Source organism: Oncorhynchus kisutch, unplaced genomic scaffold, assembly GCF_002021735.2.
Source record: "Oncorhynchus kisutch isolate 150728-3 unplaced genomic scaffold, Okis_V2 Okis01b-Okis20b_hom, whole genome shotgun sequence".
In the NCBI taxonomy this organism is placed as follows: domain Eukaryota; kingdom Metazoa; phylum Chordata; class Actinopteri; order Salmoniformes; family Salmonidae; genus Oncorhynchus; species Oncorhynchus kisutch.
In genome coordinates this window covers 124,345-152,257 of record NW_022261978.1, presented here as the reverse complement: position 1 = coordinate 152,257, position 27,913 = coordinate 124,345, and the positions used below count along the sequence as shown (strand labels likewise).

Genomic DNA, 27,913 nt, shown 5'->3' with positions numbered 1-27,913 from the left:
TGTATATGTACTCCCAGGTTCTGTATGTGTACTCCCAGGTTCTGTGTATGTACCCCCAGGTTCTGTATGTGTACTCCCAGGTTGTGTATATGTACTCCCAGGTTCTGTATATGTACTCCCAGGTTCTGTATGTGTACTCCCAGGTTCTGTATATGTACCCCCAGGTTCTGTATGTGTACTCCCAGGTTCTGTATATGTACTCCCAGGTTCTGTATATGTACTCCCAGGTTCTGTATATGTACTCCCAGGTTCTGTATGTGTACTCCCAGGTTCTGTATATGTACCCCCAGGTTCTGTATGTGTACTCCCAGGTTCTGTATATGTACTCCCAGGTTCTGTATATGTACTCCCAGGTTGTGTATATGTACTCCCAGGTTCTGTATGTGTACTCCCAGGTTGTGTATATGTACTCCCAGGTTGTGTATATGTACTCCCAGGTTCTGTATGTGTACTCCCAGGTTGAGTATATGTACTCCCAGGTTGTGTATATGTACTCCCAGGTTGTGTATATGTACTCCTAGGTTCTGTATATGACTCCCAGGTTCTGTATATGTACTCCCAGGTTCTGTATGTGTACTCCCAGGTTCTGTATATGTACTCCCAGGTTCTGTATATGTACTCCCAGGTTCTGTATGTACTCCCAGGTTCTGTATATGTACTCCCAGGTTCTGTATGTTTACTCCCAGGTTCTGTATATGTACTCCCAGGTTCTGTATATGTACTCCTAGGTTCTGTATGTGTACTCCCAGGTTCTGTGTATGTACTCCCAGGTTCTGTATGTGTACTCCCAGGTTCTGTGTATGTACTCCCAGGTTCTGTATATGTACTCCCAGGTTCTGTATGTGTACTCCCAGGTTCTGTATATGTACTCCCAGGTTGTGTGTGTGTGTTTGGTGCTTGTGTGGCATGACGGTGACAGAAGAGTTGTTTGTGTGTTTGTATGCTGTCTCTATTCACCTCTGTGATATAAATACTGTGTTGACTTCCTGGTGAGATGTGATGGTTTCTCTCTCTAACCAATACAGTCTCATCTATAGTGCACAGAACAGGTACAATAACCAGGCGACTCAGAGATAGTATTAGCATACAGAGACAAATACATTTCAGTCATTTAACCGAGACCCTTATTCAGAGCAATCTACAGGAGCATTATGGGTCATGCGCCTTGCTCAAGGGCACATCAACAGTTTTTCACCTAGGAGGCTCGGGGATTCGAACCAGCGGCCTCGAGGCCACTGGCCCAATACTGCCGCCCCAGTACAGTTGGTGAAGCCAGCAACGATCAAGGTGGTATCTATTAGCATGATGTACATCCAGTACATAGAACAGGTATGATAAACCAGACACAGAGGTCTTATAACAGCATCTTAAATGGCACCCTGTTCCCTATTTAGTGCACCACTTTTGACCAGTGTCCATAAGGCTCTGGTGGAAAGTAGTGCACTGTATAGAGAATAGGGCACCATTTGGGACACAATCAAAGAGTCATACAAGGACATTAGGTGGAATCAGACATGCTTGAGGTCGTATCTATCTGCAGTATGTACATGAGAAACCGCTCTCTTGGCTTCGCTTCTGTCACCACCTCAACAAACAGTATGTACAGGTCACGTTGACAGCTGTTGACAATGACAGTATTTAATCTCACAGGGTAAGAAGGAAGTCCTTTGACATGGTGGTGGTTGAAAAGGAGAAGTCCCTCTTCCAGACAGTACACAGTTCCACCTGTTTAATCCAGATAAAAGTCCAAATCAGTCCCCAGCAGTCTTCTCAGGAACTCTTCTTGCAACAAAACAAATTATCCCTCAATTCTCATTATGACAAAAGTTCAGCTCTAATTCCTTTTTAAGGTAGAAGGTCCTCATTCTCACTGTTGAAAGTGTCCAGGTTCCCAATGCTTAGTCAGTTCAACTGAACCTGAACCTAAGTCTATTGATTGTGCTATTTGCTGTAGGGGTTCCGTCTCCCTCTGTGATGCAGTACTGTGATTGATCCACAGGGGGTGCTGTCCTGTCTCAGTCTTGGGGAGCCTGGTTGATCACCTTCTTCTTACGCACCGACACCAGGTCATAGAAGGGGTCCTTGGTGATGCTGGCTCTGTAACGTGACATATCAGGATGCTGGGTTGTTAATGGTGTGGTGATTGCGTGTGTAGCCTCTAAAAGCCCAGCCTAGACAACATAGAGGAACTACAGTAGGTCACTGCCTAGGTCACTGCTCTACCGCTTAAATCAAATAGTTGGTAAGATGGAGACCACAGAGGTTCTTTTTAACGAGTGGCGAACTACCTTCACTAAAACCACTGCAAAGGTTTTGCCTGCAAACTTTGGTTTTGAATCGCGACGTTCTGGAATGTCTGCCTCCTGATTGGTCGGGAGACTCTAGTCACTGTGTTGTCTATCTATCTGTGTGTGTGTGTGTGTGTGTGTGGTGGAACTGGGAGGAGCTATAGGAGGATGGGCTCATTGTAATGGCAGGAATGGAATCAATTGAACGGTATCAAACACACCAAAACACATGGGAACCTTTGACTCCGTTCCATATATGCCACTCCATCCAATACAATGAGCTCGTCCTCCTATAGCTCCTCCCGCCAGCCTCCACTGGCGTGTGTGTATTCTCCTGTAGCTCCTCCCACCAGTGTGTTTTTCCATGCGTAGTACCTGATGCTCTCTATCCATGTGTCTCGTTCCTCAGCGGTAGCGGCACAGATCATGTACGACTGGTGTTTCCCCTCCACCACTCTGCCGTCTGTCTCTGTCTTACACGCCTTGATCTTCTGACCCCTGCTGTTGGGGTTATACAGCTCCAGACAGTACTGAGGAACACAGAGAAACAGACAGGAGCAATCAAGTCAATCACACGGAAGGATAAGTAAGGGTGAGTAGTGCATTCTTACTGGTCCGCTCTCACTCTCTCTCTTTCACGCACATGGCGCACACACACACGCGCACACACACACACACACACACACACACACACACACACACACACACACACACACACACACACACACACACACACACACACACACACACACACTCACACACTGAAGGATGAGTGTCTAAGGGTATTGTATTCTTACCGGTTTGCGTGCATACACCACCTCTCTCACACACAGGTTCTCCAGAGGGATGATGCCTCTGGGCTCCTTGTCCTGTAGAGAGAGATGAGGTTAGAGAGGGAGGGATGATGTCTCTGGGCTCCTTGTCCTGTAGAGAGAGGTGAGGTTAGAGAGGGAGGGATGATGTCTCTGGGCTCATTGTCCTGTAGAGAGAGATGAGGTTAGAGAGGGAGGGATGATGTCTCTGGGCTCCTTGTCCTGTAGAGAGAGATGAGGTTAGAGAGGGAGGGATGATGTCTCTGGGCTCCTTGTCCTGTAGAGAGAGATGAGGTTAGAGAGGGAGGGATGATGTCTCTGGGCTCCTTGTCCTGTAGAGAGAGATGAGGTTAGAGAGGGAGGGATGATGTCTCTGGGCTCCTTGTCCTGTAGAGAGAGGTGAGGTTAGAGGAAGGTGTTTAGAGAGGGAGGGATGATGTCTCTGGGCTCCTTGTCCTGTAGAGAGAGAGAGATGAGGTTAGAGAGGGAGGGATGATGTCTCTGGGCTCCTTGTCCTGTAGAGAGAGGTGAGGTTAGAGGAAGGTGTTTAGAGAGGGAGGGATGATGTCTCTGGGCTCCTTGTCCTGTAGAGAGAGATGAGGTTAGAGGAAGGTGTTTAGAGAGGGAGGGATATGTCTCTGGGCTCATTGTCCTGTAGAGAGAGATGAGGTTAGAGAGGGAGGGATGATGTCTCTGGGCTCCTTGTCCTGTAGAGAGAGGTGAGGTTAGAGGAAGGTGTTTAGAGAGGGAGGGATGATGTCTCTGGGCTCCTTGTCCTGTAGAGAGAGATGAGGTTAGAGGAAGGTGTTTAGAGAGGCAGGGATATGTCTCTGGGCTCATTGTCCTGTAGAGAGAGATGAGGTTAGAGAGGGAGGGATGATGTCTCTGGGCTCATTGTCCTGTAGAGAGAGATGAGGTTATAGGAAGGTGTTTAGAGAGGGAGGGATGGATGGAGGGAGTTGCAGTAGAGGATGGAGGGAGGGACCAAGGAAGGAGGGGTGTGGAGGGATATAACCGATGCAGAGGGAATGTTTTCATTGGGCAGGGAAGAGATGGAGGGAATGTTTTCATTGGGCAGGGAAGAGATGGAGGGATGAAAATCAATAGGGAAGTTAGAAAGGAAGGAAGGAGAAGGTGATGAGAGATGTAGATGAACTTAAAGGAGGAATGGAGAGGTATTGAAAGGGGTCAGTGAGATGGAGAGAGGGATGGGCATAGAGGAGTAGACAGGTAGGAGAGACTTACAGTGGTGTACTCAAAGTAGCAGAGACTTACAGTGGTGTACTCAAAGTAGCAGAGACTTACAGTGGTATACTCAAAGTAGCAGAGACTTACAGTGGTGTACTCAAAGTATCAGAGACTTACAGTGGTGTACTCAAAGTAGTAGAGACTTACAGTGGTGTACTCAAAGTAGTAGAGACTTACAGTGGTGTACTCAAAGTAGTAGAGACTTACAGTGGTGTACTCAAAGTAGTAGAGACTTACAGTGGTGTACTCAAAGTAGTAGAGGCAGTTGTCAGTCAGGATGAACCATCTCCTCTTCCACGTCTTCACTCTGCCTCCTGACCAACCAAACACACACATCTGACATACTGTAGATATGCTACGGCTTTTGTCTGTTTACTACCTAGACTGCATCCTACTGTTGGTTTGCTACACTAGACTACAGAGTCGAACAGGAAAGGGTAGTTGTTTAGGGTAGGCTTTTAATGTTCCAGGTGTGAGTTGTAAATCAGCTAATAACATCTCTGGATATCTGTGAAGGGCGGAGCTCCCCAAGGAGCAACAGTATTTAAGAGGTACGTCAGCTAAATGATATCATGGCCATGTTGTTGGGTGTCTCACCTAGTTTGAGGAGCCATCCCTCCCTGTCGGGGTTGAAGAAGGTGTGAGTCAGGTCGTTCCCATCATCCTCTGGGATTTTAAAGGGCTCGTTCCTGATGCTGTCGTACAGTTTCTGAAGAGGGAGACAGCAGAGAAGCCAGCTGATGAAGTAAGGGCCATTTCCTGGTTTGACATACATTATGTTTAGTTTTTATACAACTACATTTTTCCACTGCTATCAAGGTAGAATTCAAACCAATCAAACCAAACCCCATAGCTACATAGCGGCCGATCCCAATACTTCAGGGTCATGTGACCTATATGAACACTGTGAATGGCCGGTGTGTCTCACCATACACATCTCATTGGTCAACCAACTACTACTTCCTGATCATGTGACCTATGTGGCCTCTCTGATTGGCTGCTGTGTCTCGCCATGAACATCTCATTGGTCAATGAACTACTACTTCCTGATGATGTGACCTATGTGGCCTCTCTGATTGGATGTTGTGTCTCACCGTGAGCAGCTCATTGGGCAGGTCCCCTCCGTTGTTGATGCCTCTGTTCATAGAGATGAATCTCTCTAGAGGGGTCTTGTCCTTCACGTTGGGGTTGTGGAGGCTGGTGTTCAACATGATGATGGCAAACGACAGGATGTAACAGGTGTCTGAGGGAACACAGAGAAATGTAGACATTATACACAGTTTAAATTGGGATTTCAGGGAAATGAGAACACATACAGTACATCTACACACACACACACACAACTCTATACTGATCGATGTCTGTGTTGCCGTCACAGTAGCGAGTGGTTACACCACACACACACACACACACACACCTGTAGACTGAAAGACTTCCGCGTTACAGTCACAGTAGCGAGTGGTTACACCACACACACACACACACAAACAACTGTAGACTGAAAGACTTCTGCGTTACAGTCACAGTAGCGAGTGGTTACACCACACACACACACACACACACACACACCTGTAGACTGAAAGACTTCCGTGTTACAGTCACAGTAGCGTGTGGCGAAGGTTTCCATCATGCGGTCAATCTTCTGAGCCTCGCCGGGCAGACGGAAACTCCACAGGAACTGCCTGAGACATACAGACAGACATTCAGACAGGGGGTTCAGACCAGTCAGGCTCACAGAGCTCCTGTGTTCTGCCTTCAGACTACAACTTCAGCCCAAGTCATCTACAGTTATTTGACCAAATGTATTCTGTCATTTTAACATAGCTGAGAATTGAAAGGTTAGTTGATGAACAGTCCGTCAACCTACCTCAGTGCCTGTACCAGGTTGAGGTCTGAGAACTCATGGAGGTCCACAAAGGCTTTCAGCGTCTGGAGGTGGAGGTCTTCTCTGTAAAGACACAAGCAGACTGAGCAGACGAACTACAATAGCTATCATCATCATCATCATCATCATCATCATCATCACCATCACCATCACCATCACCATCACCATCACCATCATCATCATCATCACCACCACCACCACCATCATCATCATCATCATCATCACCATCATCATCACCATCATCACCATCATCATCACCATCCTCACCATCATCATCACCATCATCATCACCATCCTCACCATCATCATCACCACCACCATCATCATCACCATCATCATCACCACCATCATCATCATCATCATCACCATCATCATCACCATCACCACCATCATCATCATCATCATCATCACCACCATCATCACCACCACCATCATCACCACCACCATCATCATCATCACCATCATCATCATAACCATGTCCCTACTGTACCTCTCTCCCAGGTAGTCTCCAATAGCAGTCTTATTGAGCCCCTCCTCCTTGTAAAGGAACTCTGCTATTGGCTGAGGGTTCCTCTCCAGAAGCTTGTTCTCTACCAGGTAGTTTATACCCTAGAATGATTTAAAACAGACATCAATTAACCAATACATCACCCAGTCAATTAGACAATCAGTCAGTCAGATACTATAAAACACTTGAAATATAACACTTTATATATAGATTTTACAGTGATAAGAGTGAGTAACACACACACACACCGGCCTTCCGATCTGTGATTGGTTGTTAAATGCTGCTGTTTGTCTTGTTTCAGAATGAGCTCACAGATTCCATCTGTTTGACTAGACTTCCTAAAAGCTTCAGACGGAATTAGGGCACCGTTTATAAAAAATGCACTATTCCTTAAAACTCAATATCTCTTCCTCTTTCTCATCAGCACTGTAACTGAGGGGAAAAGTTACATTCTGTGTCAATAGTCAACTGTTGTAAATAGCTTTAGCCACTAGAGCAGTGGTCACCAACCCTAGTCTTGGAGAGCTACTGGATGTAAATAGCTTTAGCCACTAGAGCAGTGGTCACCAACCCTAGTCTTGGTGATCTACTGGTTGTAAATAGCTTTAGCCACTAGAGCAGTGGTCACCAACCCTAGTCTTGGTGATCTACTGGTTGTAAATAGCTTTAGCCACTAGAGCAGTGGTCACCAACCCTAGTCTTGGTGATCTACTGGTTGTAAATAGCTTTAGCCACTAGAGCAGTGGTCACCAACCCTAGTCTTGGTGATCTACTGGTTGTAAATAGCTTTAGCCACTAGAGCAGTGGTCACCAACCCTAGTCTTGGAGAGCTACTGGATGTAAATAGCTTTAGCCACTAGAGCAGTGGTCACCAACCCTAGTCTTGGTGATCTACTGGTTGTAAATAGCTTTAGCCACTAGAGCAGTGGTCACCAACCCTAGTCTTGGAGAGCTACTGGATGTAAATAGCTTTAGCCACTAGAGCAGTGGTCACCAACCCTAGTCTTGGTGATCTACTGGTTGTAAATAGCTTTAGCCACTAGAGCAGTGGTCACCAACCCTAGTCTTGGAGAGCTACTGGATGTAAATAGCTTTAGACATTAGAGCAGTGGTCACCAACCCAAGTCTTGGAGAGCTACTGGATGTAAATAGCATTAGCCACTAGAGCAGTGGTCACCAACCCTAGTCTTGAGGGAGCTAGTGGTAAGTACAGGGTTTTGCACCAGACCAGCAGTAACACACGATTTAACTTCAGACATCACTTGACATTCCACCAATGTCTTTCCCTGACTCAGATAGCTGGTATATTCTTTACCTAACTCTGTATCTAGTCCAGGAGAATAGAAGGTAACGGATGACAACAGATGCATGTTGTGAGATGGTTGTCACAGCTATGAACTATGGTGCTGTGGTTGAACTTTAACCACAGTGCGTTGTCTTGATGAGACACGCACAAGGCATTGCTGCTGTTATGAGAGATGCATCTTCCTGTCAGAAAGGAAGCCCATAGTGGAGCCTCTGTTTGACCTGAGAAGGTGGCTCAGGCACACGCACACACACACACACACACACACACTCACACACACACACCACTTACATTCAAAGGTGATATGAGTGGACTGTACTACTCTCTCAGACTAAACCTTGTAAGAATTGAGGAAAAATGTAATAATTTGTTCCAGCCACAACCTACCTATACAGAGCTGTGGTTCATAGGTCAAGTATGATGTCATCATGGCTTCAGTGTCTGTGTACGTGTGTACTTACTTGTAGGTGGTCTCACATGCTCCTAACCCCCCCCCAACATTTCCTCCCCCCACACAGAGGGGACAGGATGTGGTTTGCTCTCGCTACTCTCCTCCCCTCTCTCTCTCACGATGACAGACCATTTGTTCACTCACCTTTTTAGGCTCCATGTTGAATTTCTTCTTCCCGCTTGAGAACTGCTTTCCTTTCTCAAGGACTTTGCTGCATAGAGAGAAAACAATAACAGAATAACTTCTTAACCAATGACCTTGTAAACAAACACGATGCAGTGAAGTAGGTCGGTGTAATTCATTGTCTGGGTTGTTAGCTACAGGACAGGAAATTATAAGACATGTTCAACTAGTGAAGAAGTGATTCATCAGCAAAGAATAATACGTTCATAAAAGATGACCACATAGTTAATAAAGGACAACACATGTAAAGGATGGATAAGGAATGAACAGGGACTGATTAGGGGATGAATAGGGGGTGAATAGGGAATGAATAGGGGGTGAATAGGGGGTGAGCAGGCTATGAATTGGGGGTGAATAGGGAATGAATAGGGGTTGACCAGGCTATGAATAGGGGGGGAATAGGGAATGAATAGGGGTTGAGCAGGCTATGAATAGCAGGTGAATAGGGAATGAATAGGGGTTGAGCAGGCTATGAATAGAGGGTGAATAGGGGTTGAGCAGGCTATGAATAGAGGGTGAATAGGGGTTGAGCAGGCTATGAATAGAGGGTGAATAGGGGTTGAGCAGGCTATGAATAGGGGGTGAATAGGGGTTGAGCAGGCTATGAATAGGGGGTGAATAGGGAATGAATAGAGGTTGAGCAGGCTATGAATAGAGGGTGAATAGGGGTTGAGCAGGCTATGCATAGGGGGGGAATAGGGAATGAATTGGGGGTCTAGCAGGCTATGAATAGCGGGTAAATAGGGGGTGAATAGGGAATGAATAGGGGGTGAGCAGGCTATGAATAGGGGGTGAATAGGGGGTGAGCAGGCTATGAATAGGGGGTGAATAGGGGGTGAGCAGGCTATGAATAGGGGGTGAATAGGGGTTGAGCAGGCTATGCATAGGGGGGGAATAGGGAATGAATTGGGGGTCTAGCAGGCTATGAATAGCGGGTGAATAGGGGGTGAATAGGGAATGAATAGGGGGTGAGCAGGCTATGAATAGGGGGTGAATAGGGAATGAATAGGGAATGAATAGGGGGTGAATAGGGGGTGAGCAGGATATGAATAGGGGGTGAGCAGGCTATGAATAGGGGGTGAATAGGGAATGAATAGGGAATGAATAGGGGGTGAATAGGGAATGAATAGGGAATGAATAGGGAATGAATAGGGAATGCACAAGCCTAATGGTTAAAAAGAAGAACAGTGATAATGGTTAAGGAAGGATAAAAGATTAAAGGCCACTCACTTCTCCTCTGTAGACTCAAAGTCTTGAACTTCAGCCATGACTTTGTCAATCTCCATCTTTAGCTTCTGGAAAAGGATGTTCAGACAAGGGTGATTCATAGACCATAGACCTCTGTGTGTGTGTGTGTGTGTGTGTGTGTGTGTGTGTGTGTGTGTGTGTGTGTGTGTGTGTGTGTGTGTGTGTGTGTGTGTGTGTGTGTGTGTGTGTGTGTGTGTGTGTGTGTGCACGTGCGTGTGCGTGTGCACGTGCGTGTGTTTACCTGGATGTCCTCTAGCAGGTCTCTCTTATGCATCTTCATGCTCTCAATCTCCAACCTCTCATCTGCAGTGAAATCTGAAGACACTGTAGTGGAGACATGACAACAGGAGGGTTATTATCTGAAGACACTGTAGTGGAGACATGACAACAGGAGGGTTATTATCTGAAGACACTGTAGTGGAGACACAACAACAGGAAGGTTATTATCTGAAGACACTGTAGTGGAGACACAACAACAAGAAGGTTATTATCTGAAGACACTGTAGTGGAGACATGACAACAGGAAGGTTATTATCTGAAGACACTGTAGTGGAGACACAACAACAGGAAGGTTATTATCTGAAGACACTGTAGTAGAGACACAACAACAGGAAGGTTATTATCTAAAGACACTGTAGTGGAGACATGACAACAGGAAGGTTATTATCTGAAGACACTGTAGTGGAGACACAACAACAGGAGGGTTATTATCTGAAGACACTGTAGTGGAGACACAACAACAAGAAGGTTATTATCTGAAGACACTGTAGTGGAGACACAACAACAGGAGGGTTATTATCTGAAGACACTGTAGTGGAGACACGACAACAGGAGGGTTATTATCTGAAGACACTGTAGTGGAGACATGACAACAGGAGGGTTATTATCTGAAGACACTCTAGTGGAGACATGACAACAGGAGGGTTATTATCTGAAGACACTGTAGTGGAGACATGACAACAGGAAGGTTATTATCTGAAGACACTGTAGTGGAGACACAACAACAGGAAGGTTATTATCTGAAGACACTGTAGTGGAGACACAACAACAGGAAGGTTATTATCTGAAGACACTGTAGTGGAGACACGACAACAGGAAGGTTATTATCTGAAGACAGGGGAGAAGAGAAGGAGATGGTAAAGAGGAGAGAGGAGAAGAGAAGGAGATCGAGGAAGAGGAGGGGAGAAGAGAAGGAGATGAGTAAAAGAAGAGAGAGGAGAAGAGAAGGAGATGGAGGAAGAGAAGGAGAGAAGAGATGGAGGAAGAGAAGTAGAGAAGAGATGGAGGAAGAGGGAGGAGAGTGGATTGAAAAGGAAGAGGAGAAAGAGGAGAAGAAGAAGAACATGAGGAGGATGATGGAGGAGGAAGAGGAGAAGAAGAAGAACATGAGGAGGATGATGGAGGAGGAAGAGGAGAAGAAGAAGAACATGAGGAGGATGATGGAGGAGAAAGAGGAGAAGAAGAAGAACATGAGGAGGATGATGGAGGAGAAGAAGAAGAACATGAGGAGGATGATGGAGGAGAAAGAGGAGAAGAAGAAGAACATGAGGAGGATGATGGAGGAGAAAGAGGAGAAGAAGAAGAACATGAGGAGGATGATGGAGGACGAAGAGGAGAAGAAGAAGAACATGAGGAGGATGATGGAGGAGGAAGAGGAGAAGAAGAAGAACATGAGGAGGATGATGGAGGAGGAAGAGGAAGAAGCGTGCGTTCAGAAGCACCAGAAGTCCACAACATCTCATCAGATGGCCGACAGTTAAAAACAAATCCCTGTTACGTACATCTGCAAGATCATCTTAACCAAATGAAAAGCACATTATAGGCAAACCACTGAACCGGCCACAGGAGAGATTTATAGCATGAAATTAACAGGAAGAAGGCCAGAATATGACTGGTATCGTTCATAGGAATGATACTAGTCATCACCACAAGCCATTCAGATACAGCACACAGGTATCCCATCACATTGTGTTTCCACTCTCTCTTTCACAACCCTTCATCCCACAACTGTCTGTCTATACTCCCACCTGATGAGCTCTCGGCTCCTAACTTTGTGTGTGGTATGCAAATGCATGAGCTACTGTGTTAATGCAATAGTGAATGTGATATTACCCAGTTCAGTTATAGCAGGCTAGATATCCATACACACCATGTCGGGGTGTTTTCTATGTGTTGGTGAAGCTGTGAAAAGTAATGCATTAGGAGGAATATAAAAGAACTGCAAAGAGCTTCTAACCAAACTCACGTTGTTTATCTTCATCCAAGCTTGGCAACCATGAACCATGGTTGGGGGGGGGGGGGGTGGGGGGGTGCGTGTGTGTGTGTGTGTATGTGTGTGCGTGCGTGTGTGTGTGTGTGCATGTGTGCGTGCGTGCGTGTGTGTGTGTGTGCGTGCATGTGTGCGTGCGTGCGTGTGTGTGTGTGTGTGTGCATGTGTGCGTGTGTGTGTGTGTGTGTATGTGTGCGTGCGTGTGTGTGTGTGTGTGTGCATGTGTGCGTGTGTGTGTGTGTGTATGTGTGCGTGCGTGTGTGTGTGTGTGTGCATGTGTGCGTGCGTGTGTGTGTGTGTGTGTGTGTGTGTAGGCATGCATCCATGCGAACCAGAAGAGGGTGTTGGCTCTAACTTAAGAGGTTAAAGAAAAATATCAACAAGCAGCAGTTTTGGTTAGTTAGTGTTAGATATGGGCTATTATACTGCTGTTAAACAGCTAACCACTAGTTCTCTGTTCTACAGCCTTCATACAGCCTGTAATATGACCCGAAACTCACACACTGACATGACCAAAATACTATTTAGCTTCAAAATAATCTGTGTAACTCCATGAAATTAAGTTTTGGGATGAGATATTTATGTAATAATTTACAATGCATTTTAACAAGAAATGCAATTTAGCTACATAATAACCTTTTTTGTATCTCAAGGAAATGAAGTTTGGAGATGTTATATTTATGTACCACATAATAAAACAAGCCAGGTCCCAGACATGTCTGGCTTTTGTCAACTCATGGCTATAGCATGGCAATGAGTGACAAGGACTTGGTATGATACCACAAACAGACTGTCACTCGGGCTAAAATAAGTCCTCCATCCTTTTAGGTGTCATGACAACTGAGCATGAAGTAGCCGTTCATTCATCAAGGTGTTACCATTCCCCTTTCTGTCATGATCATTCTTCACAGTGTTTCGAAACAGGAGGGATGTCAGTGGAAAGGAAGGAAAGGACATAGTTCCTCTTGCAAGACCATGAAAACGTATATTAATTTGTAGAAAATCTGTTACAATATCGTTAAAAACAAGTAGGGTAATTCAAGATAATAATGCCTACCACTATGATTACTTTTGGTAGCAATGCTTCTATTCACAGGTGAGAATAACATTTTAGACCCTGAATTGAAATGCAATAACAAATTAAAAAGTGAACTTACCCATTTGGCAATCGGTCATTGGCACACAGGAGAAACGGTCAAACTCAGTAGCCTACGGACCCTATAACCTACAGGTATTATACATTACAAAGTAACAAACCGGTGTCATCCATGCAAACTCCACAGCTCAATAATGTAAAGTGACAGTCAAGATTATCTTGTTGCAACACACCCTCTCTCTCCCGTCACATTATAGGCTCGAGGCTACTTGTGAAAATCAACGTCGTCAGAACAGAAGTTGCTACATCCGCAATGATGTAGCAACTGCCTCAATGTAGATTTATGTTATAGTTTACAGTAAAGTGTTTACTTGAAAACGAAACAAATGTTATAATCAACATGACGAGTAGTTTATTGTATTTTGTGTAATGTATAAATAGACTTTGACGAAGTGGTTATTGACACGTTGAACAGAATTAACCAAAAACAGACTGAGGGAAAGAAAACGGTTCCTCCTTGATAAATTGCACCAAAACGCCCTCTAGTGTTTTTAAATGACCATTACAGTTCAGTCAACAAGTCCCAAAAGTTATTTATAGATGAGCAACTTATTTTCATTGAAAGAGTCAGTGACACTGAAGATGATGCTGATTATAATGTATAATGTATGATGAATATTTCAAACATATCTTGCATTTCAATGTGTGATGGCAGGCTATCTTTTCTGTGTGTGTGTGGGGGGGGGGGGGGGGGGTCTGTGTGTGTGTTTGTGCATGCTGCAACAGTGAAAGAGAGAGAGAAAGAGAGACAGAGAGAGAGACGGAGATAGGGAGAGAGAGATAGCGAGAGATAGGAAGAGAGAGAGAGAGAGGAAGAGAAAGCGAGAGATCACTCAGTGATCGATAGAGAGAGATCACTCAGTAATCGAGAGAGAGAGAGAGAGAGAGGAGAGAGAGAGAGATCACTCAGTAATCGAGAGAGAGAGACAGAGAGGGAGAGAGAGAGATCACTCAGTAATCGAGAGAGAGAGAGAGAGAGAGAGAGAGAGAGGCAGAGAGAGGAAGAGAGAGACCAAGACCTGTAAAGCCAAGAGCTGAGAAAAGAAAGACAAGAGTTCCCTCATCCAGCTGGTCCTGAGTTCACAAACCTGTTCTACTAACACTGAAGCCTCAGGACCAGAACATCCAATCAATCAGGATAAACCAAATTACAACACAGTCAAAACAAAACTATATTGCTTATTGGGAAACACAAGCACAAAGCAAAATGCAGTGCTATCTGACCCTAAATCCACAGTACATCGTGGCTAACTATTTGACCATGGTTACTGATCAAAACCTTAGAAAAACCTTGACAAAGTACAGGCTCAGTGAACACAGCCTTGCCATTGATGTCAAAATATAAAACAATTAGAGAGTGTCATTTTCCCAAATTTGAAATCCTTATTCAAGGTCTCAAAGACCTCTCTGATGAGGATAGGCTACCCGTCCTGTTGGGGGAGGACGCAGAGAGATGCCTGCCATAAAAGGGGCAGTGTTTGACAGACCAATCACCCTAAACATGTCCTCTACTGTATACTTATTGTTATTGTTCAGTGTATGGTTATTTTGACCCTTGGTTATTGTTGTTACTGTTGTTATTGTTGTTACTGTTGTTATTGTTGTTACTGTTGTTCCATTGACACTTTTGATTGTCATTTTTATTTATTTTTATATTGTAAATATCCAAAATAAGCTTTGCAATATGTACATTGTTACTTCATGCCAATAAAGCAAATTGAATTGAATTGAGAGATTACTCAGTAATTGAGAGGGAGAGAGAGAGGAAGAGAGAGAGAGATTACTCAAGTAATATATATATATATATATAGAGAGAGAGAGAGAGAGAAGGAGGGGGGGGGGGAGAGAGAGAGAGAGAGAAGGAGTGGGGGGGAAGAGAGAGAGAGGGGGGGGGAGAAAGAGAGAGATCACTCAGTAATCAAGAGAGAGAGAGATTACTCAGTAATTGAGAGGGAGAGAGAGATTACTCAGTAATTGAGAGGGAGAGAGAGATCACTCAGTAATCAAGAGAGAGAGAGAGAGAGAGAGAGATTACTCAGTAATTGAGAGGGAGAGGGAGAGAGGAAGAGAAAGAGAGAGAGAGAGAGGTGAGTGCTGTAGCAACTTCCTGCTGTTGCATGAGGCATTGAGTTGCAGTTATTTTCTCTCTGTCTGAAACTCTGACAGACTGTTGCACAGAGAGAAGCGGGAGCTGACTGAAGCTAAGCAGGATGCAGGCTATCAAATGTGTTGTTGTGGGAGATGGGTAAGTGTTTTTCATTTTGTTTTTATCACATGATATCTTAGTGCTGTGATTTAGTCGTTGGTTCAATGAGCGATCGAACCCTATAGGAGTTGTATTGACCTCTCAGTATGTGAAGCCAAGAGTGGATGCTTGTTGATGTCTTCACTTTCTCTGTCCTGGGTGACTTCAAGTGCTTCTCTTTCTGTTCTGGTTTTACATCTACAGAAATACGTGTACAGATATTTCCATTCACAAATCATGTAACAGATTATGAACATGAGTCTGTTGAGAGACCCAGAGGTTTGTTGACACCACTAATCAGGTGTGTCCAAAGATATAGAGTTAAAATAGCTTCCACAGTTAGTGCAGTTCCCTACGACTCATTACCTACTTCATCATGAGTTGACTAACAGACAACTACTATCTTTCATCCAGCTCTATTGAATCTGAACCCTAAAGCCAACTTCAATGGACTCGTATGGCAGAATAGAGCACTATGTAACATGGGACAGTCGTGGTTGTGGGTAGGAGAAACCAACACAGTCATAGCAGCTGTATTATACACGCCAGGACATGCATTTAAAATGCTGCCTTGTAAGAGGATCACTGGGACAGTGTCCCAAATGGCACCTAATTCCCTATGTAGTGCACTACTTTTCACCAGAGCCCCTGGGCCTTGTTCAACAGGAAGGCACTATATAAGGAAGTAGAGTGCCATTTGGGAAGCACAACATGTGTTGTTCAGAGCAGCTGAAACAAGGTAAATACACACATCATGAAGGAGTGATTTGATTGGCTCATAATATAATATAATAGAATAGAGTGGTTGGTAAATCTATCTCTGTTATTGATGGTCATAACACATGGACCAGTCGTCCTATCTATAGTGTATACAGCTTGATTTCAGTTCACTTGTCTGACATGTTCAAGGTTGTGTTTTGCAACTCAAAGGTGTGTCATGTCACACACAGTTTGTTTGGTGGGTCAGTGACAAAAGTCAGGGTTCTCATCTACAGTTTGTATGGAGGCCCCCATTTCTGTTCTCATTCTTGACGTTGTCTGTGAATTCATGGAATTGTGAGGTATGTTAAAACACTGGACCCCAAGATGTCCTATCAGACCTGGTTTACTAGGACACTGAGAGATGATGAGGTAGAGGTCATATTGTTAGGAGAGGACTGTGTCCTATCAGACCTGGTTTACTAGGACACTGAGAGATGATGAGGTAGAGGTCATATTGTTAGGAGAGGACTGTGTCCTATCAGACCTGGTTTACTAGGACACTGAGAGATGATGAGGTAGAGGTCATATTGTTAGGAGAGGACTGTGTCCTATCAGACCTGGTTTACTAGGACACTGAGAGATGATGAGGTAGAGGTCATATTGTTAGGAGAGGACTGTGTCCTATCAGACCTGGTTTACTAGGACACTGAGAGATGATGAGGTAGAGGTCATATTGTTAGGAGAGGGGAACATGGCCTTACAGAGAGGGGAGTGTTGTTGTTGTCATATTCATTGTGTCATGAAGTCCATCAGCTATAAAAGATGAGGGGACATCAGTGTCCAAACAGTTATTGTCTGTGTACCAAATTGCACCCTATTCCCGATGGGGTTCTGGTCAAAAGTAGTGCACTATATAGGGAATAGGGTGCCAGTTGGGACATGGAGAGTGTAAACAACCTGTTTTCAGTGTACACTAACCGGTGAGTTCACTTCACAGGTTATTATTCAATAGATGATTTACCTAAACAGGTGATTGTAAAGGGATGGGTGGTAAGAGAGAAGGAGGGGAGGGAGATCATGGGTTCCATATAGAACACTCTGTGGAAAGGGTTCTACATGGAACCTGGGGAATGTGAGATAAATACCAAAAAGGATCTATTTCCTGTTTTTCAGTGCTGCCTGACTGACAGTTTTAATCAGGGCTCGTATTCACAAAGTGTCTCAGAGTAGGAGTGCTGATCTAGAATCAGTTTAGGCTTTGAGATCACAAAGAACGAGACATGGGGGACCTGATCCTAGATCAGCACGCCTTGTCTGAGATGCTTTGTGAATACAGGCCCGGTTCCCATTGGCACATTTTGTCAGCATCATTTACACAAGCCCCCTGCTTGTAACATTAGCTCATATATTACAGTGTTGTATGTTTATCACGATTAGCTGTTTGGTAATATGCCAAATAATATGAAGACATTGTCTCCAGCCTCTGTCTCTTAAACAAGTGTTTTTGGTGAAGGAGGAAGGAGGTTATGGTAAAAACCCAGACAGTCTCATCACTCTCTAAAACACAAGCTGGCTTCCTGTAAACCATGTGACCTACTCTGGTTGCCGTGGTTATGAGCCCTTGTCAACCTCTGTGACCTCTGTGAGTAGCACGCTGGATCTGAGTGTTTGCAAAAATGACACAAATGGAAATATTGAGTACAAAACAAACTGAAAAATTACAGAGTATTTGTGTTTGTTTATTTTCTCATATTTAATGTGATGAAGATGCAGGTTGTTTCCAATGAGGAAGAAGATAGACTGAAAGATAGAGACCTGTAGTCATCATACTAGAAGGCCATGCTACGTCTTCTTCAACAACGGTTCAGTGGAAAAACAAGATGTCTGCCGAGGAGGAAGAAGATAGTTCACGTATTACTCAACACCCTGATGTAGTTCTAACCCAAGTCATGATGTTGAGGAAGTTGAGACATGACAGGACACGTTGGGGTAGTGGAATGTGATTGGTTGATTCACCTTGAACTATGCTTACTCGTTGTTTATGGCCAAACCCAGCTTCCTTTGTTCAGACTGGAGTTCTTTGGTTGAGCTGTTGGATATGGAACAGAGAAAATGCTTCAATGTTTTCATTGTCTATTTCATGTGTTGAAACAGTGTAGGGAACCCACTGGGCACAGACGTCATGTCAACGTCTAGTTTGGATTTACATTTGGTTGAGTTATCAACTAACGTGAACTCAACATGAAACCAACCAACATGTCATCCTGTCATTGGATTCAGGTTCAAAGTTGACGACTTTTTGCAAATTCAATCAGTTTTGTACGTTGATTCAATGTCATCTTTTTTTTCCTGAAATGACATGGAAACAACGTTGATTCAACCAGTGTTTTCACAGTGGGATGTTGCTTTGACCAGTGGGATGTTGCATTGACCAGTGGGATGTTGCATTGACCAGTGGGATGTTGCATTGACCAGTGGGATGTTGCATTGACCAGTGGGATGTTGCTTTGACCAGTGGGATGTTGCATTGACCAGTGGGATGTTGCATTGACCAGTGGGATGTTGCTTTGACCAGTGGGATGTTGCATTGACCAGTGGGATGTTGCATTGACCAGTGGGATGTTGCATTGACCAGTGGGATGTTGCTTTGACCAGTGGGATGTTGCTTTGACCAGTGGGATGTTGCTTTGACCAGTGGGATGTTGCTTTGACCAGTGGGATGTTGCATTGACCAGTGGGATGTTGCATTGACTAGTGGGATGTTGCTTTGACCAGTGGGATGTTGCATTGACCAGTGGGATGTTGCATTGACCAGTGGGATGTTGCTTTGACCAGTGGGATGTTGCATTGACCAGTGGGATGTTGCATTGACCAGTGGGATGTTGCATTGACCAGTGGGATGTTGCTTTGACCAGTGGGATGTTGCATTGACCAGTGGGATGTTGCATTGACCAGTGGGATGTTGCATTGACCAGTGGGATGTTGCATTGACCAGTGGGATGTTGCATTGACCAGTGGGATGTTGCTTTGACCAGTGGGATGTTGCATTGACCAGTGGGATGTTGCTTTGACCAGTGGGATGTTGCTTTGACCAGTGGGATGTTGCTTTGACCAGTGGGATGTTGCATTGACCAGTGGGATGTTGCATTGACCAGTGGGATGTTGCATTGACCAGTGGGATGTTGCTTTGACTAGTGGGATGTTGCATTGACCAGTGGGATGTTGCATTGACCAGTGGGATGTTGCATTGACCAGTGGGATGTTGCATTGACCAGTGGGATGTTGCTTTGACTAGTGGGATGTTGCAATGACCAGTGGGATGTTTCATTGACCAGTGGGATGTTGCATTGACCAGTGGGATGTTGCTTTGACCAGTGGGATGTTGCATTGACCAATGGGATGTTGCATTGACCAGTGGGATGTTGCATTGACCAGTGGGATGTTGCTTTGACCAGTGGGATGTTGCATTGACCAGTGGGATGTTGCTTTGACCAGTGGGATGTTGCATTGACCAGTGGGATGTTGCATTGACCAGTGGGATGTTGCATTGACCAGTGGGATGTTGCAATGACCAGTGGGATGTTTCATTGACCAGTGGGATGTTGCATTGACCAGTGGGATGTTGCTTTGACCAGTGGGATGTTGCATTGACCAATGGGATGTTGCATTGACCAGTGGGATGTTGCATTGACCAGTGGGATGTTGCTTTGACCAGTGGGATGTTGCATTGACCAGTGGGATGTTGCATTGACCAGTGGGATGTTGCATTGACCAGTGGGATTTTGCATTGACCAGTGGGATGTTGCTTTGACCAGTGGGATGTTGCATTGACCAGTGGGATGTTGCTTTGACCAGTGGGATGTTGCTTTGACCAGTGGGATGTTGCATTTCCCCCACTAATGGTTAAGGTTATAGATGTTTAAATGACCATTGAGTCCTATTGAAAACATTGATGTATATTTTCCCTGTGTGTTTCAGAGATGTTTAAATGACCATTGGGTCCTATTGAAAACATTGATGTGTATTTTCCCTGTGTGTTTCAGAGCTGTGGGGAAAACATGTCTTCTCATCAGCTACACAACCAACGCTTTCCCTGGAGAATATATCCCTACTGTGTGAGTACACACACACACACACACACACACACACACACACACACACACACACACACACACACACACACACACACACACACACACACACACACACACACACGATATGTACAGTACACACACACACACACACGATATGTACAGTACACACACACACACACACAGACTTGATATGTACAGTACAGTACACACACACACACACACACTTGATATGTACCGTACACACACACACACACACTTGATATGTACCGTACACACACACACACACACACACACACACACACACACACACACTTGATATGTACAGTACACTAGAAAAGTGTGTGTGTTCTCTCCCTCAGCTTTGATAACTACTCAGCCAATGTGATGGTGGACAGTAAGCCAGTCAACCTGGGTCTCTGGGATACAGCAGGACAGGAGGACTATGACAGACTGAGACCACTGTCCTACCCACAGACGGTACATACAATCACACACATACACATTTATTTATATATAATATACACACGCACACGCACACAATTATTTACATATAATATACACACGCACACGCACACAATTATTTACATATAATATACACACGCACACGCACACAATTATTTACATATAATATACACACGCACACGCACACAATTATTTACATATAATATACACACGCACACGCACACAATTATTTACATATAATATACACACGCACACGCACACATTTATTTACAGTGGGGCAAAAAAGTATTTAATCAGCCACCAATTGTGCAATTGTCATCTTTTTAAGTGGGAGAACTTGCACAATTGGTGGCTGACTAAATACTTTTTGGGCCCACTGTATATATAATATACACACACACACACACATTTATTTATATATAATACACACACACACACACTTATTTATATATAATATAGACACACACACACACACACACATTTATATATCATTTACACACACACACACACACACACACACACACACACACACACACACACACACACACACACACACACACACACACACACACACACACACACACACACACACACACACACACACACAAACCTAATTGAGTCTAATGCATAGAGCTCTCTCTCTCTCTGTCTCTCTCTCTCTGTCTCTCTCTCTCTCTCTCTCTCTCTCTCTCTCTCACTTTCTCTCTCAGGATGTGTTCCTCATCTGTTTCTCTCTGGTGAGCCCAGCCTCCTACGAGAACGTCAGAGCCAAGGTGATCATCTCTAGATTCTACCTGTATCTATCACATTCAGGGTTGGCGTTGTAAAATTCAATCATTCATTCATTGAAATTTCCCAATTATTTTCCATAATGTCTTTTCAACATGTTAATTGGTAATTGAATATTCAGCCTGCAGAATTGACTGAACCAAAGTTGAATTAAGTTCCATAAAACATAAAGCTGTATGGAGGTGAATTGAATTGAGCCATAACGGAAATGTCAGTGAGGATTCAAAGTGCATGTCCTAGTATTGACCACTAGATGGCGGTGTGTCCCCACACTGTCAGAGGGACTGTTTGCTCCTACTGTGTGGAGCCTACTCTCTCCTCCATCACCTCTAGTCCAGTGAAAGCGCTTTGGATATATTTAAACATCTTTTCATTATTATTTTCAAGATCTTTTCATTATGTCTACAAAGTCTATTCAGCGTTGCGACAGAACAGTGTGGGTGTGAAATGCGACACACAAAACAGCCGTCATCACTTGGGAACAAGAACCTTGACATTTTTATTTGAGATATTAATTCTTCTTTTATTAGTTTTCACATATTAAAGCTAGAATCCTTAGTTGCTACATCCATTTTCGGACTTATAAACTACTAATATGTAGCTATTGATTCTTGAAGAATATACCTTATAAATGACTCATAAGCTTTAAATCAAATCAAATTTATTTATATAGCCCTTCTTACATCAGCTGATATCTCAAAATGCTGCACAGAAACCCAGCCAAACAGCAAGTAATGCAGGTGTAGAAGCACGGTGGCTAGGAAAAACTCCCTAGAAAGGCCAAAACCTAGGAAGAAACCTAGAGAGGAACCAGGCTATGTGGGGTGGCCAGTCCTCTTCTGGCTGTGCCGGGTGGAGATTATAACAGAACATGGCCACGATGTTAAAATGTTCATAAATGACCAGCATGGTCAAATAATAATAATCACGGGCAGAACAGTTGAAACTGGAGCAGCAGCACGGCCAGGTGGACTGGGTACAGCAAGGAGTCATCATGCCAGGTAGTCCTGAGGCATGGTCCTAGGGCTCAGGTCCTCCAAGAGAGAGAAAGAAAGAGAGAATTAGAGAGAGCATACTTAAATTCACACAGGACACCGGATAGGACAGGAGAAGTACTCCAGATATAACAAACTGACCCAAACTGACACATAAACTACTGCAGCATAAACACTGGAGGCTGAGACAGGAGGGGTCAGGAGACACTGTGGCCCCATCCGATGACACCCCCGGACAGGGCCAAACAGGAAGGATATAACCCCACCCACTTTGCCAAAGCACAGCCCCCACACCACTAGAGGGATATCTTCAACCACCAATTTACCATCCTGAGACAAGGATGAGTATAGCCCACAAAGATCTCCGCCACGGCACGGCACAACCCAAGGCAACCAGACAGGGGCAACCAGACAGGAAGATCACATCAGTGACTCAACCCACTCAAGTGACTCCTAGGGATGGTATGAAAGAGCCCTAGTAAGGCAGTGACTCTGCCTCTAACCCTGTAATAGGGTTAGAGGCAGAGAATCCCAGTGGAAAGAGGGGAACCGGCCAGGCAGAGACAGCAAGGGCGGTTCGTTGCTCCAGAGCCTTTCCGTTCACCTTCACACTCCTGGGCCAGACTACACTCAATCATATGACCCACTGAAGAGATGAGTCTTCAGTAAAGACTTAAAGGTTGAGACCGAGTTTGCGTCTCTCACATGGGTAGGCAGACCATTCCATAAAAATGGAGCTCTATAGGAGAAAGCCCTGCCTCCAGCTGTTTGCTTAGAAATTCCAAGGACAATTAGGAGGCCTGTGTCTTCTGACCGTAGCGTACGTGTAGGTATGTACGGCAGGACCAAATCAGAGAGATAGGTAGGAGCAAGCCCATGTAATACTTTGTAGGTTAGCAGTAAAACCTTGAAATCAGCCCTTGCCTTGACAGGAAGCCAGTGTAGGGAGGCTAGCACTGGAGTAATATGATCAAATTGTTTGGTTCTAGTCAGGATTCTAGCAGCCGTATTTAGCACTAATTGAAGTTTATTTAGTGCTTTATCCGGGTAGCCGGAAAGTAGAGCATTGCAGTAGTCTAACCTAGAAGTGACAAAAGCATTGATACATTTTTCTGCATCATTTTTGGACAGAAAGTTTCTGATTTTTGGAACGTTACGTAGATGGAAAAAAGCTGTCCTTGAAACAGTCAAATCAAATCAAATCAAATTTATTTATATAGCCCTTCGTACATCAGCTGATATCTCAAAGTGCTGTACAGAAACCCAGCCTAAAACCCCAAACAGCAAGCAATGCAGGTGTAGAAGCACGGTGGCTAGGAAAAACTCCCTAGAAATACCTAGGAAGAAACCTAGAGAGGAACCAGGCTATGTGGGGTGGCCAGTCCTCTTCTGGCTGTGCCGGGTGGAGATTATAACAGAACATGGTCAAGATGTTCAATGTTCATAAATGACCAGCATGGTCGAATAATAATAAGGCAGAACAGTTGAAACTAGAGCAGCAGCACAGTCAGGTGGAAGTTGAAACTGGAGCAGCAGCATGGCCAGGTAGACTGGGGACAGCAAGGAGTCATCATGTCAGGTAGTCCTGGGGCATGGTCCTAGGGCTCAGGTCAGTTGAAACTGGAACAGCAGCATGGCCAGGTGGACTGGGGACAGCAAGGAGTCATCATGTCAGGTAGTCCTGGGGCATGGTCCTAGGGCTCAGGTCCTCCGAGAGAGAGAAAGAAAGAGAGAAGGAGAGAATTAGAGAACGCACACTTAGATTCACACAGGACACCGAATAGGACAGGAGAAGTACTCCAGATATAACAAACTGACCCCAGCCCCCCGACACATAAACTACTGCAGCATAAATACTGGAGGCTGAGAGAGGAGGGGTCAGGAGACACTGTGGCCCCATCCGAGGACACCCCCGGACAGGGCCAAACAGGAAGGATATAACCCCACCCACTTTGCCAAAGCACAGCCCCCACACCACTAGAGGGATATCTTCAACCACCAACAGTCTTGATATGTTCTTCAAAAGAGAGATCAGGGTCCAGAGTAACGCCGAGGTCCTTCACAGTTTTATTTGAGACGACTGTACAACCATCAAGATTAATTGTCAGATTCAACAGAAGATCTCTTTGTTTCTTGGGACCTAGAACAAGCATCTCTGTTTTGTCCGAGTTTAAAAGTAGAACGTTTGCAGCCATCCACTTCCTTATGTCTGAAACACAGGCTTCTAGCGAGTGCAATTTTGGGGCTTCACCATGTCTCATTGAAATGTACAGCTGTGTGTCATCCGCATAGCAGTGAAAGTTAACATTACGTTTTCGAATGACATCCCCAAGAGGTAAAATATATAGTGAAAACAACAGTGGTCCTAAAACGGAACCTTGAGGAACACCGAAATTTACAGTTGATTTGTCAGAGGACAAACCATTCACAGAGACAAACTGATATCTTTCCGACAGATGAGATCTAAACGAATCCAGAACTTCTCCGTATAGACCAATTTGGGTTTCCAATCTCTCCAAAAGAATGTGGTGATCGATGGTAGCAGCACTAAGGTCTAGGAGCACGAGGACAGATGCCGAGCCTCGGTCTGATGCCATTAAAAGGTCATTTAACACCTTCACAAGTGCAGTCTCAGTGCTTTGATGGGGTCTAAATCCAGACTGAAGCATTTCGTATACATTGTTTGTCTTCAGGAAGGCAGTGAGTTGCTGCGCAACAGCCTTTTCTAAAAATTTTGAGAGGAATGGAAGATTCGATATAGGCCGAAAGTTTTTTATATTTTCTGGGTCAAGGTTCGGCTTTTTCAAGAGAGGCTTTATTACTGCCATTTTTAGTGAGTTTGGTACACATCCGGTGGACAGGGAGCCGTTTATTATGTTCATCATAGGAGGGCCAAGCACAGAAAGCAGTTTAGTTGGAATAGGGTCCAGTATGCAGCTTGAAGGTTTAGAGGCCATGATTATTTTCATCATTGTGTCAAGAGATATAGTACTAAAACACTTGAGTGTCTCTCTTGATCCTAGGTCCTGGCAGAGTTGTGCAGACTCAGGACAACTGAGCTTTGACGGAATACGCAGATTTAAAGAGGAGTCCGTAATTTGCTTTCTGATAATCATGATCTTTTCCTCAAAGAAGTTCATGAATTTATTACTGCTGAAGTGAAAGCCATCCTCCATCCTCTTTAACTGTCGTACCCCATCAGAACCCAAAATACAAGCTTGTTTAACTCAAATGTAAACTAATACTGTATAGCCTCAAAACATGCTTAAAATGATACATTTGATATCATGGATGGCCAGTCCTTGCATCCTTAGCTCTGTCTATGAATTTGAGAATAGTTACATTTCTCCAGCCCCTTACCGTAGCTTTTTAGCGAAACAGGGGCGTTTGTTATTGTTTCGATTAAGGATTGTAGCTTTAATGATGCAACATAACAAAACTATCATTTCCTTCTTCAGGTGGAGAGAGGCTGGTTGTGTGACATAAATTCTCAAATAGGACTTCTTTCATACTGCAATAAACTATGAACATATTGATGGCAAGACTACATAGTGAGGAAGCTGATGAAGGTGTTAAATATCTATTAGATGTCAGGTGCATTGGGTCAGGGCCGGAGCAGAGGGCCACACGGGGGTGGGTCCCCCGGGAGAGGGCCACACGGGGTTGGGTCCCCCGGGAGAGGGCCACACGGGGATGGGTCCCCCGGGAGAGGGCCACATGGGTTGGGTCCCCCGGGAGAGGGCCACATGGGTTGGGTCCCCCGGGAGAGGGCCACATGGGGTTGGGTCCCCCGGGAGAGGGCCACATGGGTTAGGTCCCCCGGAAGAGGGCCACATGGGTTGGGTCCCCCGGGAGAGGGCCACACGGGGATCGGTCCCCCGGGAGAGGGCCACACGGGGATGGGTACCCCGGGAGAGGGCCACATGGGTTGGGTCCCCCGGGAGAGGGCCACACGGGGATGGGTACCCCGGGAGAGGGCCAAACGGGGATGGTTCCCCCGGGAGAGGGCCAGGCGGCCCCGCCACACAAGGCCAATGTTTAGAAAATGATTATAATATTAAACAATAAGTTGTTTATTTATTTTAACACAGGAGTTCTGTAGTGTTCAAATACAAAGACATTAACACATAATCATGCCCCCTCCCCAGAGACCCACTCCCAGGCCTCTCCACCCCCTCCCCAGATACCCACTCCCAGGCTGCTCCACCCTCCTCCCCAGAGACCCACTCCCAGGCTGCTCCATCCCCTCCCCAGAGACCCACTCCCAGGCCTCTCCATCCCCTCCCCAGAGACCCACTCCCAGGCCTCTCCACCCCCTCCCCAGAGACCCACTCCCAGGCCTCTCCACCCCCTCCCCAGAGACCCACTCCCAGGCCTCTCCACCCCCTCCCCAGAGACCCACTCCCAGGCCTCTCCACCCCCTCCCCAGAGACCCACTCCCAGGCTGCTCCACCCCCTCCCCAGAGACCCACTCCCAGGCTGCTCCACCCCCTCCCCAGAGACCCACTCCCAGGCCTCTCCACCCCCTCCCCAGAGACCCACTCCCAGGCCTCTCCATCCCCTCCCCAGAGACTCACTCCCAGGCCTCTCCATCCCCTCCCCAGAGATCCACTCCCAGGCCGCTCCACCCCCTCCCCAGAGACCCACTCCCAGGCCGCTCCACCCCCTCCCCAGAGACCCACTCCCAGGACGCTCCACCCCCTCCCCAGAGACCCACTCCCAGGCCGCTCCACCCCCTCCCCAGAGACCCACTCCCAGGCCGCTCCACCCCCTCCCCAGAGACCCACTCCCAGGCCGCTCCACCCCCTCCCCAGAGACCCACTCCCAGGCCTCTCCACCGCCTCCCCAGAGACCCACTCCCAGGCCTCTCCACCCCCTCCCCAGAGACCCACTCCCAGGCCGCGCCACCCCCTCCCCAGAGACCCACTCCCAGGCCTCTCCATCCCCTCCCCAGAGACCCACTCCCAGGCCTCTCCATCCCCTCCCCAGAGACCCACTCCCAGGCCGCTCCACCCCCTCCCCAGAGACCCACTCCCAGGCCGCTCCACCCCCTCCCCAGAGACCCACTCCCAGGCCGCTCCACCCCCTCCCCAGAGACCCACTCCCAGGCCTCTCCACCCCCTCCCCAGAGACCCACTCCCAGGCCGCTCCACCCCCTCCCCAGAGACACTCCCAGGCCGCTCCACCCCCTCCCCAGAGACCCACTCCCAGGCCGCTCCACCCCCTCCCCAGAGACCCACTCCCAGGCCGCTCCACCCCCTCCCCAGAGACC

The 27,913-nt window shown here is 45.9% G+C and overlaps 2 protein-coding genes across 2 annotated transcripts in view; one reads left to right on the top strand and one right to left on the bottom strand.

Annotated features, from left to right (window-relative positions):
* Positions 1-1,057: 1,057 nt before the first annotated feature.
* On the bottom strand, positions 1,058-13,578 carry cyth4b (cytohesin 4b). The gene is made up of 13 exons (XM_031811492.1): positions 13,356-13,578; positions 10,171-10,253; positions 9,912-9,976; positions 8,643-8,709; positions 6,724-6,842; positions 6,216-6,296; positions 5,918-6,030; positions 5,443-5,591; positions 4,946-5,057; positions 4,586-4,662; positions 3,086-3,157; positions 2,664-2,818; positions 1,058-2,097 (listed from the first exon to the last, which is right to left on the bottom strand). The coding sequence occupies exons 1-13, from the start codon at positions 13,372-13,374 to the stop codon at positions 2,016-2,018; spliced, it is 1,194 nt and encodes a 397-aa protein (XP_031667352.1). The 5' UTR covers positions 13,375-13,578; the 3' UTR covers positions 1,058-2,015.
* A 1,712-nt stretch (positions 13,579-15,290) lies between these two features.
* LOC109879550 (ras-related C3 botulinum toxin substrate 2-like) overlaps positions 15,291-27,913 on the top strand; it is a 31,234-nt gene continuing 18,611 nt past the window's right edge. The window contains exons 1-4 of the mRNA XM_031811491.1: positions 15,291-15,599; positions 20,345-20,416; positions 20,755-20,872; positions 21,568-21,630. Of these exons, the coding sequence (XP_031667351.1) occupies positions 15,565-15,599; positions 20,345-20,416; positions 20,755-20,872; positions 21,568-21,630 (288 nt within the window). The 5' untranslated portion in view covers positions 15,291-15,564. The remainder of the gene's footprint in view (positions 15,600-20,344; positions 20,417-20,754; positions 20,873-21,567; positions 21,631-27,913) is intronic.

Excerpts from the sequence above, each read along its gene's own strand:
- cyth4b (XM_031811492.1), bottom strand. Across the intron at positions 6,297-6,723 it reads GGAGACTACCTGGGAGAGAG|AGAAGACCTCCACCTCCAGA; the intron begins GTACAGTAGGGA and ends GTGTCTTTACAG. Across the intron at positions 2,819-3,085 it reads TGGTGTATGCACGCAAACCG|TACTGTCTGGAGCTGTATAA; the intron begins GTAAGAATACAA and ends TGTGTTCCTCAG.